General features: G+C 44.8%; 1 protein-coding gene across 1 annotated transcript; it reads right to left on the bottom strand.

Annotated features, from left to right (window-relative positions):
• Nucleotides 1-3095: 3095 nt before the first annotated feature.
• On the bottom strand, nt 3096-12596 carry LOC123730741 (A disintegrin and metalloproteinase with thrombospondin motifs 17). The gene is made up of 3 exons (XM_045708168.1): nt 12388-12596; nt 11442-11818; nt 3096-3874 (listed from the first exon to the last, which is right to left on the bottom strand). Exons 1-3 carry the CDS (start codon nt 12458-12460, stop codon nt 3677-3679), a joined length of 648 nt encoding a protein of 215 aa, XP_045564124.1. The 5' UTR covers nt 12461-12596; the 3' UTR covers nt 3096-3676.
• Between the last annotated feature and the right edge of the window lie 5643 nt (nt 12597-18239).

The following is an 18239-nucleotide window of genomic DNA, read 5'->3' on the forward strand; positions in this document are numbered from 1 at the left end:
TAGTTGAATGTGCTGAGAACAAAATCACACAAAAATAATCAATGGAAATCCAATTTATCAACCCATGGAGGTCTGGATTTGGAGTCACACTCAAAATTAAAGTGGAAAACCACACTACAGGCTGATCCAACTTTGATGTAATGTCCTTAAAACAAGTCAAAATGAGGCTCAGTAGTGTGTGTGGCCTCCACGTGCCTGTATGACCTGGGCATGCTCCTGATGAGGTGGCAGATGGTCTCCTAAGGGATCTCCTCCCAGACCTGCACTAAAGCATCCGCCAACTCCTGGACAGTCTGTGGTGCAACGTGGCGTTGGTGGATGGAGCGAGACATGATGTCCCAGATGTGCACAATTGGATTCAGGTCTGGGGAACGGGCGGGCCAGTCCATAGCATCAATGCCTACCTCTTGCGGGAACTGCTGACACACTCCAGCCACATGAGGTCTAGCATTGTCTTGCATTAGGAGGAACCCAGGGCCAACTGCACCAGCATATGGTCTCACAAGGGGTCTGAGGATCTCATCTCGGTACCTAATGGCAGTCAGGCTACCTCTGGCGAGCACATGGAGGGCTGTGCGGCCCCCCAAAGAAATGCCACCCCACACCATGACTGACCCACCGCCAAACCGGTCATGCTGGAGGATGTTGCAGGCAGCAGAACGTTCTCCATGGCGTCTCCAGACTCTGTCACGTCTGTCACGTGCTCAGTGTGAACCTGCTTTAATCTGTGAAGAGCACAGGGCGCCAGTGGCGAATTTGCCAATCTTGGTGTTCTCTGGCAAATGCCAAACGTCCTGCACGGTGTTGGGCTGTAAGCACAACCCCCACCTGTGGACGTCAGGCCCTCATACCACCCTCATGCAGTCTGTTTCTGACCGTTTGAGCAGACACATGCACATTTGTGGCCTGCTGGAGGTCATTTTGCAGGGCTCTGGCAGTGCTCCTCCTGCTCCTCCTTGCACAAAGGCGGAGGTAGCGGTCCTGCTGCTGGGTTGTTGCCCTCCTACGGCCTCCTCCACGTCTCCTGATGTACTGGCCTGTCTCCTGGTAGCGCCTCCATGCTCTGGACACTACGCTGACAGACACAGCAAACCTTCTTGTCACAGCTCGCATTGATGTGCCATCCTGGATGAGCTGCACTACCTGAGCCACTTGTGTGGGTTGTAGACTCCGTCTCATGCTACCACTAGAGTGAAAGCACCGCCAGCATTCAAAAGTGACCAAAACATCAGCCAGGAAGCATAGGAACTGAGAGGTGGTCTGTGGTCCCCACCTGCAGAACCACTCCTTTATTGGGGGTGTCTTGCTAATTGCCTATAATTTCCACTTGTTGTCTATTCCATTTGCACAACAGCATGTGAAATGTATTGTCAATCAGTGGACAGTTTGATTTCACATAAGTGTGATTGACTTGGAGTTACATTGTGTTGTTTAAGTGTTCCCTTTATTTTTTTGAGCAGTGTATTTCAAACTCATGAGACATTGGGACCAAAATACACTATACATTCAAGAATGTAATGTTTTGCACTGTAGTTTTGAAGGCCGGTCGATGATCTGTGAGCCAAACTTTTGTGAGTGTAATGTAAAACTATTCATTTTTTCTGGTCTATTTCACTTTTGTTTAATATCTATTTCACTTGCATTGGCAATGTAAACATATGTTTCCCATGCCAATAAAGCCCCTTTGTCACAACGTCCACAGAAGGTGGCGCCACTCCTCGGTCGGGCAGCGCTTGGCGGTCGTCGTCGCCGGCCTACTAGCTGCCACCGATCCATGTTTCATATGTCTGTTAGTTATGTCTGTTTAGTACGCACCTGTTCCTTGTTTGTAATTAGTGGGAGGCTATTTAGTTTGTCCGTTTCTTGTTTGGGATTTGTGCGGGATTGATTTGTGTTACGTTGAGGTAGAAGGGCTGGATAATTTTTGGATAGGCCATAGGGTTGCCGGGCTGCGCCCCGTGTATTTTTTGAGTTTGGAGCTGTTCTCCCTCTTGTTTGTGGTTTGCACCCTGCCTAGTCGCTGTGTTCACTCTGGACTTTATAAAATATATATTCTACGGACCTTTCATCTCCTGCGCCTGACTCACCCGTTTCCTGCTCCTTTAAATACGTGAAACCCTTAAATTGAAATTGAATTGAAATTGAATTGAGAGAGAAAAAGAGAGAAAAAAAGCGCAGACAGATCAAAAAAGCAAGAGAAAAATAAACAGAGACAGACAGAGAGGGACAGACAGACCGACAGGCAGACAGAGAGACAGTCAGACAGAGACAGACAGACAGAGCAGGCCCCAACAGGAGTTTAAAGAGAGGAAATGCACATTAAAACAAGGCCCAGCTGCCAGCCCTAAAACGCCTCTCCTTCCAACAGATTGAAGCTAAATAAACATCAAAGAATGTAAATATTGCTCAGAAACCCATGATTTATGAGACCTACACCAGGACGACTCCTGAATACTAAACTACTGTACCACAAAGACATGGGGAAGAAGATGGCGTCAAGGATTGGGCAGTAACTGATTACATGTCAGTTACATGTAATTTGATTACAAAAAAACTGTAACTGTAGTCAGTTATTTCACCAGCGAAAAATATTGTAATCAGATTACAGATACTTTTGAAAAACTATACAACAACTTCTTGGAATATTTTATAATTCAGAAAGGATGTTTACGAAAAAATGTATTATGGCACCTTGCTGTTTTCTCAATGAAATTCAATTCAGCATTGAAAAAAGGTGCAAGTTTAAGTTTGTTCCACCTGAGCGAGTCTGACCATGATGAAACACCAAATGGGTTTGATGGATCCTTTTTGTCTTCTTCTAATGCCTCTTAAGGGGATGGCGTTCAAATTGGAAAAGGTTTTAATGCTCTGAGGCATTTCAAGGGGGTCACGTCAATTCAACTCAGTCAATTGACCATCACACAGTCTGCATGGATGGTCTACTTCTCTCCTTCCTTCAAAGCTTCTGATGGATTACTTCTCTCCTTCCTTCAAAGCTTCTGATGGACTACTTCTCTCCTTCCTTCAAAGCTTCTAATGGACTACTTCTCTCCTTCCTTCAAAGCTTCTAATGGACTACTTCTCTCCTTCCTTCAAAGCTTCTGACGGACTACTTCTCTCCTTCCTTCAAAGCTTCTGATGGACTACTTCTCTCCTTCCTTCAAAGCTTCTGATGGACTACTTCTCTCCTTCCTTTACAGCTTCTGATGGACTACTTCTCTCCTTCCTTCAAAGCTTCTGATGGACTACTTCTCTCCTTCCTTCAAAGCTTCTGATGGACTACTTCTCTCCTTCCTTCAAAGCTTCTAATGGACTACTTCTCTCCTTCCTTCAAAGCTTCTGATTACATTTGAACCCTACTGACTAGAATAAGTTATGCATAGAAGTTACAAAGGGGCCTAATAAACTTCCATGTATGGTAATGAAGCTTTTGAAAATCAATTAGACCACAACCATAACATTACTGTTATCTAATGTACATGCAGTTGTCACTTCGACTATTGATTGATCGTTACTAAAACAATGACAAAGTACAGCCACACTTCACAGACATGGAGGATCCACTCTCTCACTCCAATCCCTTTCCTTTCCCTTCCAAAATCCACCAAATCAATCGAAAGTGGCAGTGGCGGTCCAATGGTATCCAATATCCACTATCCACCATTCAACATTTCTGTCACTCACCTGTAATGGTGCCGCAGTCCTTGGGCTGCTTGTCTGCAGCTGTGGATCCAGGGGGAGGGACAGAAGGAGGGCTGGTCTTGGCTGAGCGTCGGTGTCGGACCACCCTGTGCTGCAGCCCGGAGAAGGAGCTGGAAGAACTGCTGGCCGGCTGGATGAAGAGACTGTCCTCTCCTGTATAGACCAGTCCAGTCTGAAGAGAGACAGAGAGAGAGAGAGAGAGAGAGAGAGAGAGAGAGAGAGAGAGAGAGAGAGAGAGAGAGAAAGAGCAAAAGAACAACAGAGCAGCCGTTAACATTCATACTCCCCTCATGTTTTTAGGCTAGATCAGCTTTTAACATATCTCTTGGTTTTCTCTCACGAGATCCCAGATAGTTGTTTGCATCATGCCACCTCCCCTTTCCCCCCGATCAGAGCTGCCTCAAGCCCCACCTCTATACCCCCAACCTCAACCCCAACCAAAAACCAGCCCCTGGCCAACACCATGCAGGGCCTTATAGGAACAAATACCTTATAGTCTAACCCAAAGCCTTCACTGACGTAGTCCAGTGAAACGTGAATAAACTGCAACGTATAAACACGGCCGGCCCGCTCAATAGGCAGGATTAGTCGGCCGCTTATGGCGGCAGATTGACGAGGGCAGCGTTTTCTGAACTAAACTGACCAACACGCATTTTGTTTGTCCACATTTTGTTACGTTACAGCCTTATTCTAAAATGTATTAAATCGTTTTTTCCCCCTCATCAATCTACACACAATACCCCATAATGACAAACCAAAAACTGTTTTTTATACATTTTTGCAAATGTATTAATAAAAAAAATGAAATATCACATTTACATAAGTATTCAGACCCTTTACTTAGTACTTTATTGAAGCACCTTTGGCAGCGATTACAGCCTTGAGTCTTCTTGGGTATAACGCTACCAGCTTGGCACACCTGTATTTGAGGAGTTTCTCCCATTCTTCTCTGCAGATCCTCTCAAGCTCTGTCAGGTTGGATGGGGAGCGTCGTTGCACAGCTTTTTCAGGTCTCTCCAGAGATGTTCGATTAGGTTCAAATCTGGGCTCTGGCTGGGCCACTCAAGAACATTCAGAGACTTGTCCGGAAGCCACTCCTGCATTGTCTTGGCTATGTGCTTAGGGTTGTTGTCCTGTTGGAAGGTGAACCTTCACCCCTGTCTGAGGTCCTGAGCGCTCTGGAGCAGGTTTTCATCAAGGATATCTCTGTACTTTGCTCCGTTCATCTTTCCCTCGATCCTGACTAGTCTCCCAGTCCCTGCTGCTGAAAAACATTGCCAGGTTTCCTCCAGACGTGATGTTTGGCATTCAGGCCAAAGAGTTCAATCTTGGTTTCATCAGACCAGAGAATCTTGTTTGTCATGGTCTGATAGTCCTTTAGGTGCCTTTTGGCAAACTCCAAGCGGGCTGTCATGTGCCTTTTACTGAGGAGTGGCTTACATCTGCCCACTCAACCATAAAGGCCTGATTGGTGGAGTGCTGCAGAGATGTTTGTCATTCTGGAAGGTTCTCCCATCTCCACAGAGGAACTCTGGAGCTCTGTCAGAATGACCATTGGGTTCTTGGTCACCTCCCTGACCAATGCCCATCTCCCCCATTGCTCAGTTTGGCCGGGTGGGCCAGCTCTAGGAAGAGTCTTAGTGGTTCCAAACTTCTTCCATTTAAGAATGATGGAGGCCATTGTGTTAATGGGGACCTTCAATGCTGCAGAAATGTTTTGGTTCTATTCCCCAGATCTGTGCCTCGACACAATCCTGTCTCAGAGTTCTTCGGACAATTCCTTCGACCTCATGGCTTTGTTTTTACTCTGACATGCACTGTCAACTGTGGGACCTTATATAGACAGGTGTGTGCCTTTCCAAATCATATCCAATCGATTTAATTTACCACAGGTGGACTCCAATCAAGTTGTAGAAACATCTCAAGGATGATCAATGGAAATAGGATGCACCTGAGTCTCATAGCAAAGGGTCTGAATACTTATGTAAATAAGGTATTTCTGTTTTTTATTTCTAAAAAACTGTTTTAGCTTTGTCATTATGGGGTATTGTGTGTAGCTTGATGAGGGAATTTTTTTTTAATAGAATTTTATCAATTTTAGAATAAGTCTGAAATGTAATAAAATGTGGAAAGAGTCAAGGGGTCTGAATACTTTCCGAATGCACTGCAATACTGCCCAAAAACAATGACAATTTCTCTCAACCAATGGCAAATGGGCTTTTTAGTTGAGCACTGATGCTGCCCTGTGATAAACAATGCCCACTTTGTCAAAGGCAGGGGTGCAAAATATTTAGCTTGTCCATTCCCAGCGCGCCTCTCAAGGGTGCTGTTGGAGAGACACATCGCTGCGGCGCTCCACCAACATTTCATCATAAAAATCATCTAACATAAATCATGTAGCAGATATAGGGTATGGTAGAAAGAATATGTGGCCTTTTCTGTAGCCTACAGGCTGGAGATAAAATGGATGACAATGTAATGAGACGGACACTTTTTACATCATGCAGGTTTCTCCAATCAAATAGCCTAACCTAAATGGCACCCAATCAAATTAAAAATGGGCTGTCATGTTAACAAACAAAATACCCTGAGAACAGGACAGGTCAAAGTAAAATGGACATTATGGAATGGACAATCACAACTGTTGTACAGAAGTTTCACCCTGTTGGCATGATCAGTGGTTTCAAGTTTGTATCACAGGAAAAAATAAAATACTTCAACATTTCCCGCTGTGTAAACACACTGCAAAAAGGCTCACGATAACTCCTGATAAAGTTGGGTAGCTGATATTCAGAGCTTAAATCACCAAATTGATTAGTCACAGAATTCCATTGCTGCCGACATGGTAGGCTACACCCCAGTAAGCATGAGCCGACGTCTTTTGGTCCAGACCCTATGTATTTTTTTGTGTTTACAAACGGTAGTCTTACCACATAGATAGGCATTCATAACATTTCATTTTGGAAAATACGTATTTTTCCGCCTAGGGTGGCAGAATGGCAAGAACCAGCCCTGTGCATCACAGCTCCTTGTGTAGGGTGCACTGCCAAAAGAAGAGTCAGCACAAACTCTCCAATTTACATCTCAGCACACACCTCCTCAGGGCTAGGGAGAGGAAGCATGGAGGAGTGCTGAGAGAGAGGGGAGAAGAGAGAGAGAGTTGAAGAGAGAGAAAGAAGCAGAGAGGAGTGCTGAGAGAAATAAGGAGGAAGAGAGAGAGAGAGAAAGAAAGAAAGAAAGAAAGAAAGAAAGAAAGAAAGAAAGAAAGAAAGCAAGAAAGAAAGACCATAAACCTCACTCTTTCATCCTCTCTGACAGGTACAGACAGACACAAACTCCCTACAACATGAATCATGGTGGGAAAAGTAGAAGTGGAGTGCTTTAAGGTTTTGTAAGGCTTTACAAAGGATCCATCGTTGTATTGTAAAGGTGCGCCTGGCAGGGCTAGTAAAATGAGTTGACATGGCATTAACAAGCAATCCAGAGCCACACACAGTGTCTTAAAGGTATTCCAAAAGCCCAGCGGCAGCAATTATAGGACCTATGAGCCGTTTCCATGGCAACTAGCATTGGAGGGATAATGTTGTCTTCTTCTCGGTCAGAACAAGCTGAAGGTAAAAAAGACGCAGATGATTAATTGTCCATTCAGCAATCACGGTTATGTACACAGTGAAGTAGAGAGAGAGAGAGAGAGAGAGAGGGAGAGAGAGAAAGAGAGATAGAGAGAAAGAGAGAGAGAGAGAGAGAGAGAGAGAGAGAGAGAGAGAGAGAGAGAGAGAGAGAGAGAGAGAGAGAGAGAGAGAGAGAGAGAGAGAGAGAGCGAGAGAGAGAGAGAGAGAGAGAGCGAGAGAGAGAGAGAGAGAGAGAGAGAGCGAGAGAGAGAGAGAGAGAGAGAGCGAGAGAGAGAGAGAGAGAGAGAGAGAGAGAGAGAGAGAGAGAGAGAGAGAGAGAGAGAGAGAGAGAGAGAGAGAGAAAGAAAGAAAGAAAGAAAGAAAGACAGACAGACTTAGCCCTAAACAGGCATGTGGCTGTTCACTTGGCCACATTCACAACACGACACAATGTGAAAGCAGAGAATGCATGCGGCCAGCCTCGGAGCTTCCAGTGTGAGGCAGGGTTAAGTGAATAACGGCTGGTATTTCAAGGTAAAATAGAACACTGTGCTAAGTGTGTTACAACATACTGTAGCCACAGCAGGCTAACACAGGAAAGACATCCACCGGGCAATAGCTCCAAGCTAAGCCTCAGGGTAAACTATGCTGCTGCAGCACAGCAAAGACATCCACCAGGCACTAGCTCCAAGCTAAGCCTCAGGGTAAACTATGCTGCTGCAGCACAGCAAAGACATCCACCAGGCACTAGCTCCAAGCTAAGCCTCAGGGTAAACTATGCTGCTGCAGCACAGCAAAGACATCCACCAGGCACTAGCTCCAAGCTAAGCCTCAGGGTAAACTATGCTGCTGCAGCACAGCAGAAAACCATTTCATATTTCCCCTCACTTAAAGGGTGGTACATCAATCGTATTTTTTCACACCACGTGGCCTGACCAGCAAAATATCTACAGCCAATTATAGTGTATGAAGTTGTTGCCTGGTGATGGTAGTTGTAATGCTGCTGTTCACTCCCGGACACTGATGTACTGTCTCTTGTACTGTATAGGGTCCTATAAACAGACAGACTGACAGACTGACAGACACACACTTCCAAGGCTACAAGGCCAGGTAGGGGGATACTGTCACATGGAATGACGCTGGAGAGACGAAGCAGGTACGGGGAGTCAAACATTTAATAAAGAACGGACATAGAACGAGACAGGAACAGCGTCAGCAAACTAGTAAAACAAAGACAAAAAACAATCAATGCAGAAGCGGGGAACAGAGCTGGGGAACTGACAAATATAGGGGAGGTAATAACAGGTGATGAGTGAGTCCAGGTTGGTCCAATATCGCTGATGTGCGTGACGAGGGAAGGCAGGTGTGCGTGATGGATGATAGGACTGCGTGATACAGGGCAGCCTGGTGCCCTCACGCGCCAGGGGGGGGAAGAGCGGGAGCAGAAGTGACAGATACTTCCAGTGACCTGGCCACAGACAGAGAGAGCTATCCAGGGAAGATAACTATTAGGGCCCACTTTGTCCTGGGTCTTCTCCCCTCAACTAGCCTACTGACACTAACACAGAGAGACCACACACACACACAGACACACAGACACACACACACAGGTGGGACTGGTCTCTCCAATGGTCTTAGTCTGAACTGAACTCCGGCCAAAAACAGCCCAACGATTTAACAACACAAATAAAACTGTCTTGAAGTGCCACTGTACAAAACTAGGGTTTTCACATATACACGCACTTACACACACACACACACAGTTTGTCTTACCTTGCATTTGACCTACTGAGCAAAAACAAACAATTAAATGAACAAAAGGAGGGCCTGCATAGTGTGTCTTTGACATAGTGTGTGTGTGTGCGTGCGCACGTGACTTTGTGTGTGTGTGTGTGCGTATGTGTGTGTGTGTGTGTGTGTGCGTTTCATGCGTGTGTTTGTGCGTACGTGCTGGCACACACATGCATGTATGTGCACACACACCCACACAACTTAAGTCAGCCTTCGTCCTTATATACGGCTGTAGGTGTCAGCTATCCTGACCCACTTCTTTCCCTCCAAGAATGGATAGAACATTTAAACAATCGTGACCTCATTTTCCAGATAATAATATCTCACGCAGGCCTGGGGAGAGAAAACAACCTGCCAGGCCCACTGAGCTTAGAATACATGAAATGCCAAGAAAAAGATCATGCAATTTGTCCAATTCTTTTGACTTTAACTCATATGCTCATGTTGGTTTGGATCCATCCGATCTGACTCTACTGTCAATGACATAAGATGCTGTGTGTAATACAGGGTAGTTATTATGGTGTGTGTAGTACAGGGTAGTTATTATGGTGTGTGTATTACAGGGTAGTTCTATGGTGTGTGTAGTTCAGGGTAGTTATTATGGTGTGTGTAACACAGGGTAGTTATTATGGTGTGTGTAGTACAGGGTAGTTATTATGGTGTGTGTGTAGTCAGGGTAGTTACTATGGTGTGTGTAGTACAGGGTAGTTATTATGGTGTGTGTAGTACAGGGAAGTTATTATGGTGTGTGTAGTACAGGGTAGTTATTATGCTGTGTGTGTAGTTCAGGGTAGTTATTATGGTGTGTGTGTAGTACAGGGTAGTTATTATGCTGTGTGTGTAGTACAGGGTAGTTATTATGGTGTGTGTAGTACAGGGTAGTTATTATGGTGTGTGTAGTACAGGGTAGTTATTATGCTGTGTGTGTAGTACAGGGTAGTTATTATGGTGTGTGTAACACAGGGTAGTTATTATGGTGTGTGTAGTACAGGGTAGTTATTATGGTGTGTGTAACACAGGGTAGTTATTATGGTGTGTGTAGTACAGGGTAGTTATTATGGTGTGTGTAGTACAGGGTAGTTATTATGGTGTGTGTAGTTCAGGGTAGTTATTATGGTGTGTGTAGTACAGGGTAGTTATTATGGTGTGTGTAGGTCAGGGTAGTTATTATGGTGTGTGTAGTACAGGGTAGTTATTATGGTGTGTGTAGTACAGGGTAGTTATTATGGTGTGTGTAGTACAGGGTAGTTATTATGCTGTGTGTGTAGTTCAGGGTAGTTATTATGGTGTGTGTAGTACAGGGTAGTTATTATGGTGTGTGTGTAGTACAGGGTAGTTATTATGGTGTGTGTAGTACAGGGTAGTTATTATGGTGTGTGTAGTACAGGGTAGTTATTATGCTGTGTGTGTAGTTCAGGGTAGTTATTATGGTGTGTGTATTACAGGGTGGTTATTATGGTGTGTGTAGTTCAGGGTAGTTATTATGGTGTGTGTAGTACAGGGTAGTTATTATGGTGTGTGTAGTTCAGGGTAGTTATTATGGTGTGTGTAGTACAGGGTAGTTATTATGTTGTGTGTAACACAGGGTAGTTATTATGGTGTGTGTAGTTCAGGGTAGTTATTATGGTGTGTGTAGTACAGGGTAGTTATTATGGTGTGTGTAGTACAGGGTAGTTATTATGGTGTGTGTAGTACAGGGTAGTTATTATGGTGTGTGTAGTACAGGGTAGTTATTATGGTGTGTGTAGTACAGGGTAGTTATTATGGTGTGTGTAGTACAGGGTAGTTATTATGGTGTGTGTAGTTCAGGGTAGTTATTATGGTGTGTGTAACACAGGGTAGTTATTATGGTGTGTGTAGTACAGGGTAGTTATTATGGTGTGTGTAGTACAGGGTAGTTATTATGGTGTGTGTAGTACAGGGTAGTTATTAAGGTGTGTGTATTACAGGGTAGTTATTATGGTGTGTGTAGTTCAGGGTAGTTATTATGGTGTGTGTAGTACAGGGTAGTTATTATGGTGTGTGTAGTACAGGGTAGTTATTATGGTGTGTGTAGTACAGGGTAGTTATTATGGTGTGTGTAGTTCAGGGTAGTTATTATGGTGTGTGTAGTACAGGGTAGTTATTATGGTGTGTGTAGGTCAGGGCAGTGTTATGAATGGAAGTGACAGTCATCTGAGTGTGTGTGTGTGTGTGTGTGTGTGTGTGTGTGTGTGTGTGTGTGTGTGTGTGTGTGTGTGTGTGTGTGTGTGTGTGTAACAATAGAAAGCTACCGTATGAATTCCTGAACACTTAAAACTTCCCAGAATAATATCAGGTGAAGGAGAAGTAGTTTACCAGACCGCCGCAGGTGTTGAGGGAGGCAAAAGAGTCGGTGTGGTTGACAATCCATCCCGAGTAAAAGCAGAGCTGGTCTCTGGCCAGGTGCGACCATTTAGGGGGGTCTCTTTCGCCTCCCCTCTCCTCGACCACAAACCCCTCAGACAGAAAAGAAGCATCCCTTTTCAGGCGTAAGTACAGGTCTTTTCCAAAAGCAGGTAAAGAGAAAAATAAGCTGTCCTCCACAGAGTTTAGTCCACCCCGGGAATCGACAGAGCGCTGGCCGCGTCGACGCGCGCTGCGCCTGGATGAGTCATGTAACAGGTGAGCTTCCTCTCCAGAGAGCTCCACCGGGACCACCATGTCCACTAAGTCCGTGTCATAACAGGAGTGATCTATGGGAAAGGAGAAGGGAATAACTTATTAAACATTGAGTGTAACTTTCAGAGCTTTCTGTGTCAACGTCTGTTAGAAAACAATATGCTATTGTTTTCATATTGCCAAGTCGCCTTGAACTGTCTGTGGTGTGATGTAGGCTAGTTATTCAATGACATAGCAGCCTATTTCACAACAGATGGGGAGAATTGTACTATGTATTGGTAATTAAATATGGTATATTTGGGGTCATCTAAGTTATTCAAGTCACTTATTCAACTCATCTCGCATTGTGCGTAACTTCGTTGTGAGAGGGGCGCTGGAGAACCGCAGAGAAAACGCAGCCAAAGCTGCAGCAAAGTTACTCTTGCAGAGCAGCACAGAACATTTTGAGAGAGAGATAGAGGAAGAGAAAAATAAAAGAGAGCGAGAGAGAGATTCCCCAAGCAAATAAAGCCCATTTAAATTGAATTGAGAGAGAGAGAGAGAGAGAGAGAGAGAGAGAACCGACAACCGCTACAGGCTCCCTGGCAAAACAATGATTCAAAGTTACAAAGTATCTACAACGCTGGTGTTACGTTGTACTTACCAGTCATCGCCTTCACTCCGAAACAGAAGAGGAATATAGACAGGAAAAGCTGCGGAGCATGGCTGTCATACATGATAAAGACTAGCTGAGTGACTGCAGAGGGTGTACGCGCCTGCAAAGCGAACCAGGACTGCAGGGAACTTTGACAAAGTTAATCGGAACTCCAGGCAAAGTGAATTTCAAGCGCTAGACACGCCTGTCGCACTTCGGCACTGCCTCTGTGACCACCGGATTGGTTAGGGTAGTTTAACCAAAACATCTCTAACGTTTGATTGGACAGAAACAACGTTAATCATCGGGGGGCTGCACCTTAACACGTGGTTTTAGTGTAGAGGAGAAAATATTTGGGAATGTTATATTTAGGAAAGTTTTCTTTCAAGGGTTGTGCAGTGCAGTTGCAATATAACCCACTGTTATTTGATATATACTTGTTTATGAACTTGTGGGACAAAGTCCACATTAAATGTGTAGGGCCTGTAATAGCCTATCGACAGTATTTTCAGCCCAAGTGATAGGAATCAATAGGCAACTAAATGAAAGCTGTGAATGAATTCATGCAGTGCAATTGTAGCTTGTTCAGCCTGTATTTGCTAGACTGATTGAGATGACTGTAGGTCTAGCTGGCTACATGTCTGTTCACAGGCCAAGAAACATGTTGCTTCAATTCAAGCTCTTGGATAAAACAAAATGCACAAGAAGAAAAGCATGCAGAAAAACCACAGTACAAATCACATAAGGGGGCTTTAGCTGGGCTAGCTAATGGACTGTTAAAGTCTCTCATCAGCTTCTAATTGCAAATGGGAAGAAAATGTGTTTCAATTAGTGAGGGAGATATTACACATCAGTGGTTGGCCTCTGGCAATGTGTCCCAGTTTGATAAGTCAGGATGAAATTCCCAGCCGTCCTGAGTGTGCTTACATTGTCTAGTGTACCACAACAAGGGCCTCTGTGTGCCGGTCTGCCTCCCTGTCTGTCTGTCTGTCTGTCTGTCTGTCTGTCTGTCTGTCTGTCTGTCTGTCTGTCTGTCTGTCTGTCTGTCTGTCTGTCTGTCTGTCTGTCTGTCTGTCTGTCTGTCTGTCTGTCTGTCTGTCTGTCTGTCTGTCTGTCTGTCATGGTTCAATCTGTCTGTCTGTCTGTCTGTCTGTCTGTCTGTCTGTCTGTCTGTCTGTCTGTCTGTCTGTCTGTCTGTCTGCCTGCCTGCCTGCCTGCCTGCCTGTGGGTGTGTCTGTGTGTCTGTGTGTCTGTGTGTCTGTGTGTCTGTCTGTCTGTCTGTCTGTCTGTCTGTCTGTCTGTCTGTCTGTGGGCGTGTCTGTCTGCCTGTCTGTCTGTATGCGTGTCTGTGTGCCTCTCTGCCCATCTGTCTGCCTATCTGTCTGTCTGTCCATCTGTTTGTCTGTGTGCACACACTGCTCTTTTCATCAACAACCAAACGGTTTTCTAGATGATATAGCCTACAGAGATAAAGGGTGTGGAGAGGGCAATCAGTTTGCCTCTGTCTCCAGCAGGCAGCACAGCCTCTGCATCAGCCACGGTCGAACACTGCCACCAGATATGGATGCAGTCATTTACAATAGGCCAACCCGGTCTATCCTAACCCAGCCCAGAGCCAGCCCCACACACAAAAATACTATTCTGTCTATCCAACTACACTGGCAGTCATTTGATTGCCTTTACTGCTTCATTGGTTATGGGGTGTGCTTCAGAGCATCAATCACAAACAAATAGACTCAGCCCATTGGAAGACACTTTAACAGATCAGCACTGACCGGACAAAAGCTGATTGGTGGCACTACTGCCGACTCACGTTCCTGTTCAATCGAGTAGAAAAATGGCTGAAGTAACTGAATTGTGTGAAAGAAGCATGTGTGTGTGTGTGCGTGTGTGTGTGTGTGTGTGTGTGTGTGTGTGTGTGTGTGTGTGTGTGTGTGTGTGTGTGTGTGTGTGTGCGTGCGTGCTACACCAGGACTACATCCCAAATGGCACTCTCTTCCCTATATGGTGCCAGACTTTTGGACCAAAGTAGTACACTATAAGTGGCAATAGGGTTCCATTTGGGACGTGGCCATGGTTCAATCTAATTTCAGTGGTAGCCATGGTTCAATCTAATTCCAATGGTAGCCATGGATCAATCTAATTCCAGGGGTAGCCATGGTTCAATCTAATTCCAATGGTAGCCGAGGTTCAATCTAATTCCAGTGGTAGCCGTGGTTCAATCTAATTCCAGTGGTAGCCGTGGTTCAATCTAATTCCAGTGGTAGCCATGGTCGAATCTAATTCCAGTGGTAGCCGTGGTTCAATCTAATTCCAGTGGTAGCCTTTCTCATAACTCTCTGTCTTCCATCAATAGTCCATACATCATCCAGATCACAGGAGTCTGCTGGGGGAGGACCACTCATAATAATGCCCAGAACGGAGCGAATGGAATGGCATCAGAGAGTTATGAGAAAGGCTACCACTGGAATTAGATTCAACCATGGCTACCACTGGAATTAGATTCAACCATGGCTACCACTGGAATTAGATTCAACCATGGCTACCACTGGAATTAGATTCAACCATGGCTACCACTGGAATTAGATTCAACCATGGCTACCACTGGAATTAGATTCAACCATGGCTACCACTGGAATTAGATTCAACCATGGCTACCACTGGAATTAGATTCAACCATGGCTACCACTGGAATTAGATTCAACCATGGCTACCACTGGAATTAGATTCAACCATGGCTACCACTGGAATTAGATTCAACCATGGCTACCACTGGAATTTGATAACATTCCACCAATTCCGCTCCAGCCATTACCACGAGCCGGTCCTTCCCAATTGAAGTGTCACCAACCTCCTGTGATCCACACCCATATCAACACAGAGATTGTTTTATCATACCTCTGGTTTCCTATCCTGGTCCTATCTGTTTGTACTGCCTTGCCAACTCGTTCATTGTGACACCAAACAGACAGACTATAGGATCTGGTAGGGCAGCAAAGATCTAGGACCAGGCTATACTCTTTTCCTCTGAGAGTGACTGAAAATCTTTTGTCATTGCAGTTTGGTTTTGTTTCATGGACCATGGTTAGACTGTGGGGTAGTGAGTCTGGCGACATTACATTTCTTCTTTTGCCCAAGTGGCTTGAGACCTGACAGACAAGGCCCAGAGTATCAGGACTGAAGGAAGCTAAGCTGTCTTTTCTAAGGAAGGAACAGGTCCTAGACTAATCCTCTATGGAGCCTGTCGTCTGTATAGACCCTCTGTGTATGTATGTGTGTGTGTAACTCTGGAATGAGTCTCTAGAGTGAGTCTGTCTCAATAGACTCCGGCTTGTGTGTGTTTGCGTGCTTGTGTGTGGATTAATCCCAATTCCAGGGCTTTGATTTCTAACGTTCTAAAGCTAGGGGAACCTCCAAGGACCTCTGCTTTCTCTCCTGGACAAGCAGCCAGCCACCATGACGGTTGACCCTAAACACTGATCTGAAGTCCGTCAAATATTTTCCTTATAATGGCAAACGATAGGATTCAGGGAGGGTAAACTGATCCCATATCTGTGCTAACCAATAAAACAGAGCTATCCCACTATAGCAGACCCAGGGACCATCAACTAGATTCAGCCGCCGGCAGATTTTCTTCTTGAGCAGATGGTCGGGGGGCCGTAATGTAATTACAAATAAATTGTAGGCTGCAGATTGACCGCAAAAAGCCGAAACAGATACAATATTTGACAAAAACATAGTAATTTCAAACCTTGCTTACATTTGTATACAATCACATGTCTACTATGCGTGGGAATATTTACAAACAGATTTTCTAAACTAAAATCACTTGGAGATGATTTCCAGGTGTTTTTACAGTCTTAAGTTTACTCAGAAACCTTGGGGGCCAAGTAAAATCACCCATGGGTCAAATTCGTCCCGCGAGCCGCCAGTTATAGAACCCTACAGTGTCGAGTGACTGGGAAGTGATTTTCATCACTGATAGACTAGGACAATGTGATCAACTTGACGCTTTCAAATGACTCCACATCAATCAAATCAAAATTATTGTTCACATACAGATATTTAGCAGATGTTATTGCATCTATAGCGAAATGCTTGTGCGATCACGCATACACACACACAATCTGTGCACCTCACTTTGACATTATAATCCCCAAGCCATAGGGCCCTGAAAAATTGCTTATGTCATAGCAGGCAGTAAGTAGTGCATCCCAAATGACACCCTATTCCCTATAAAGTGCACAATAAAGTGCACTTCTATTGACCAGAACCCGATGCCATTTGGGACAAAGCCTTTTTCTCATTTTTTTGTCCAACATTTCCTTGCTGAATTCAGGGGTGTGTTCATTAGTGCACGTGACTGAAAAAAATTGAAACAAACTACTCAAATGTCTTATTGGACAAACCCGGGTAAGTCCCTCCCTGTTTCAGTTAGTTTTCTTCTGTTTGGTTGAACACGACCCAGGTAAACAGTCTCCACCTCTGACAGACTACGGCCAGCTTTCTATTCTCTCCGTCTCATCCAGGTTTGTGACTCACCATAGTTATACCTGGCTCGTATCAACAATCCTTTCAGCGATGTCCGTCTCTCTTGCCCACCAATGGAAAATGTCTAATTCAAAACTGTTAAAGAATCTCTCCACCTTGTAGATAAGTGTAAACAAGCCTGGCTTGAACCAATGACCATACAGTTCCAATCAAAACAAGCACACTAACTCCTACGCCAAAAAGGTCCAGACCTGCACTCTTCCTACAACATAGTATTCTTTGTTCCAGCCCAGCACTAACACACCTGATTCAACCACCAATTCATTTAACATAGGTGTTTTAGCACTAGGATGCACCCCACCCCCATCCCTGCCTCCCCTCTAGACTTGGAGTTGAGTTTCACATAGGAGGGACCTAGGACATGACCTTTGACCCAGAGGCTGTATGTGTCTTATTTGGGCTCCAGACAGTCAGGCGGTAAGACAGGCCGACGGATAGACAGATGGAAATGGACAGACGGAGACGGACAGACAGATACAGACATACATATACAAACAGACACAGTACATGCAGACAGACAGAAACAGACAGACAGAAGCATCTCTCAGTCTGTGAGTCTGGCATTCCACACGGTGAAGTACAGTTGTGGCCCGTGTAATATTCATGTGTAAACATACTGAATTATAATTGGATGCATTTTACCGCCGTATCATACTGTGCTATGATTGGTTAAGACCACCCAGATGGTTAGGTCATGGTCAGTTGATCATGGTTGGAGATAAGTGAACATGCCAGTTGTAGCTAGCTAATAAAGAGCTACGTTAAGAAATATCCTGTAGTACTGCATTTTATTATTTTGTACAAAGCGTGCAAAACAAGACAGCCCGCATTTGCTGTTTTCAAGCCTGCTCACTCTGGTGGGAACAATCCTGGAAGCATTCAGTGTCAGTCAGGAGTGTGTGTGTGTGTGAGACTTTCATCCCAAGTATGAAAGCCATGACAAGGGAGGTGGAGTTTGAATTTAGTCACTGAATGTGTTGAGAATGATTTCTGCTTCTCAAAGAGGGCTCTCTTTGACTGAATGGGTTACCCTGGGAATCAGTGGTCTTGGATATACGACTCTTAAAACTGCAGAGCCAGCAATCTCCATCCAAGTTGGTTTGACTGAAGACCGTGGGGATCTACTCCCTCTAGAGGCCAGTTGTGGTAACATAGGACTGGTACATCAAACAGATGAATGACACACAAAAGACAATGGCATGATAGTATATAAAATTAAAATAAAACATCAAAAAGACGGCGTCCAAAAATTGCACCTTACTCCCTATATAGTGCAGCAGGGTCCATAGGGCGCAGGGCAACATTATTGC

The sequence above is a fragment of the Salmo salar genome, chromosome ssa26, assembly GCF_905237065.1.
Source record: "Salmo salar chromosome ssa26, Ssal_v3.1, whole genome shotgun sequence".
In the NCBI taxonomy this organism is placed as follows: domain Eukaryota; kingdom Metazoa; phylum Chordata; class Actinopteri; order Salmoniformes; family Salmonidae; genus Salmo; species Salmo salar.

Bases quoted from the DNA above. Each gene is read 5' to 3' on its own strand.
- LOC123730741 (XM_045708168.1), bottom strand. From the start codon at position 12,460: ATGTATGACAGCCATGCTCCGCAGCTTTTCCTGTCTATATTCCTCTTC. The intron at 11,819-12,387 runs GTAAGTACAACG...CCTTTCCCATAG, and splicing joins CGGAGTGAAGGCGATGACTG to ATCACTCCTGTTATGACACG. The intron at 3,875-11,441 runs GTAAACTACTTC...GTCTCTCTTCAG, and splicing joins TCAACACCTGCGGCGGTCTG to ACTGGACTGGTCTATACAGG.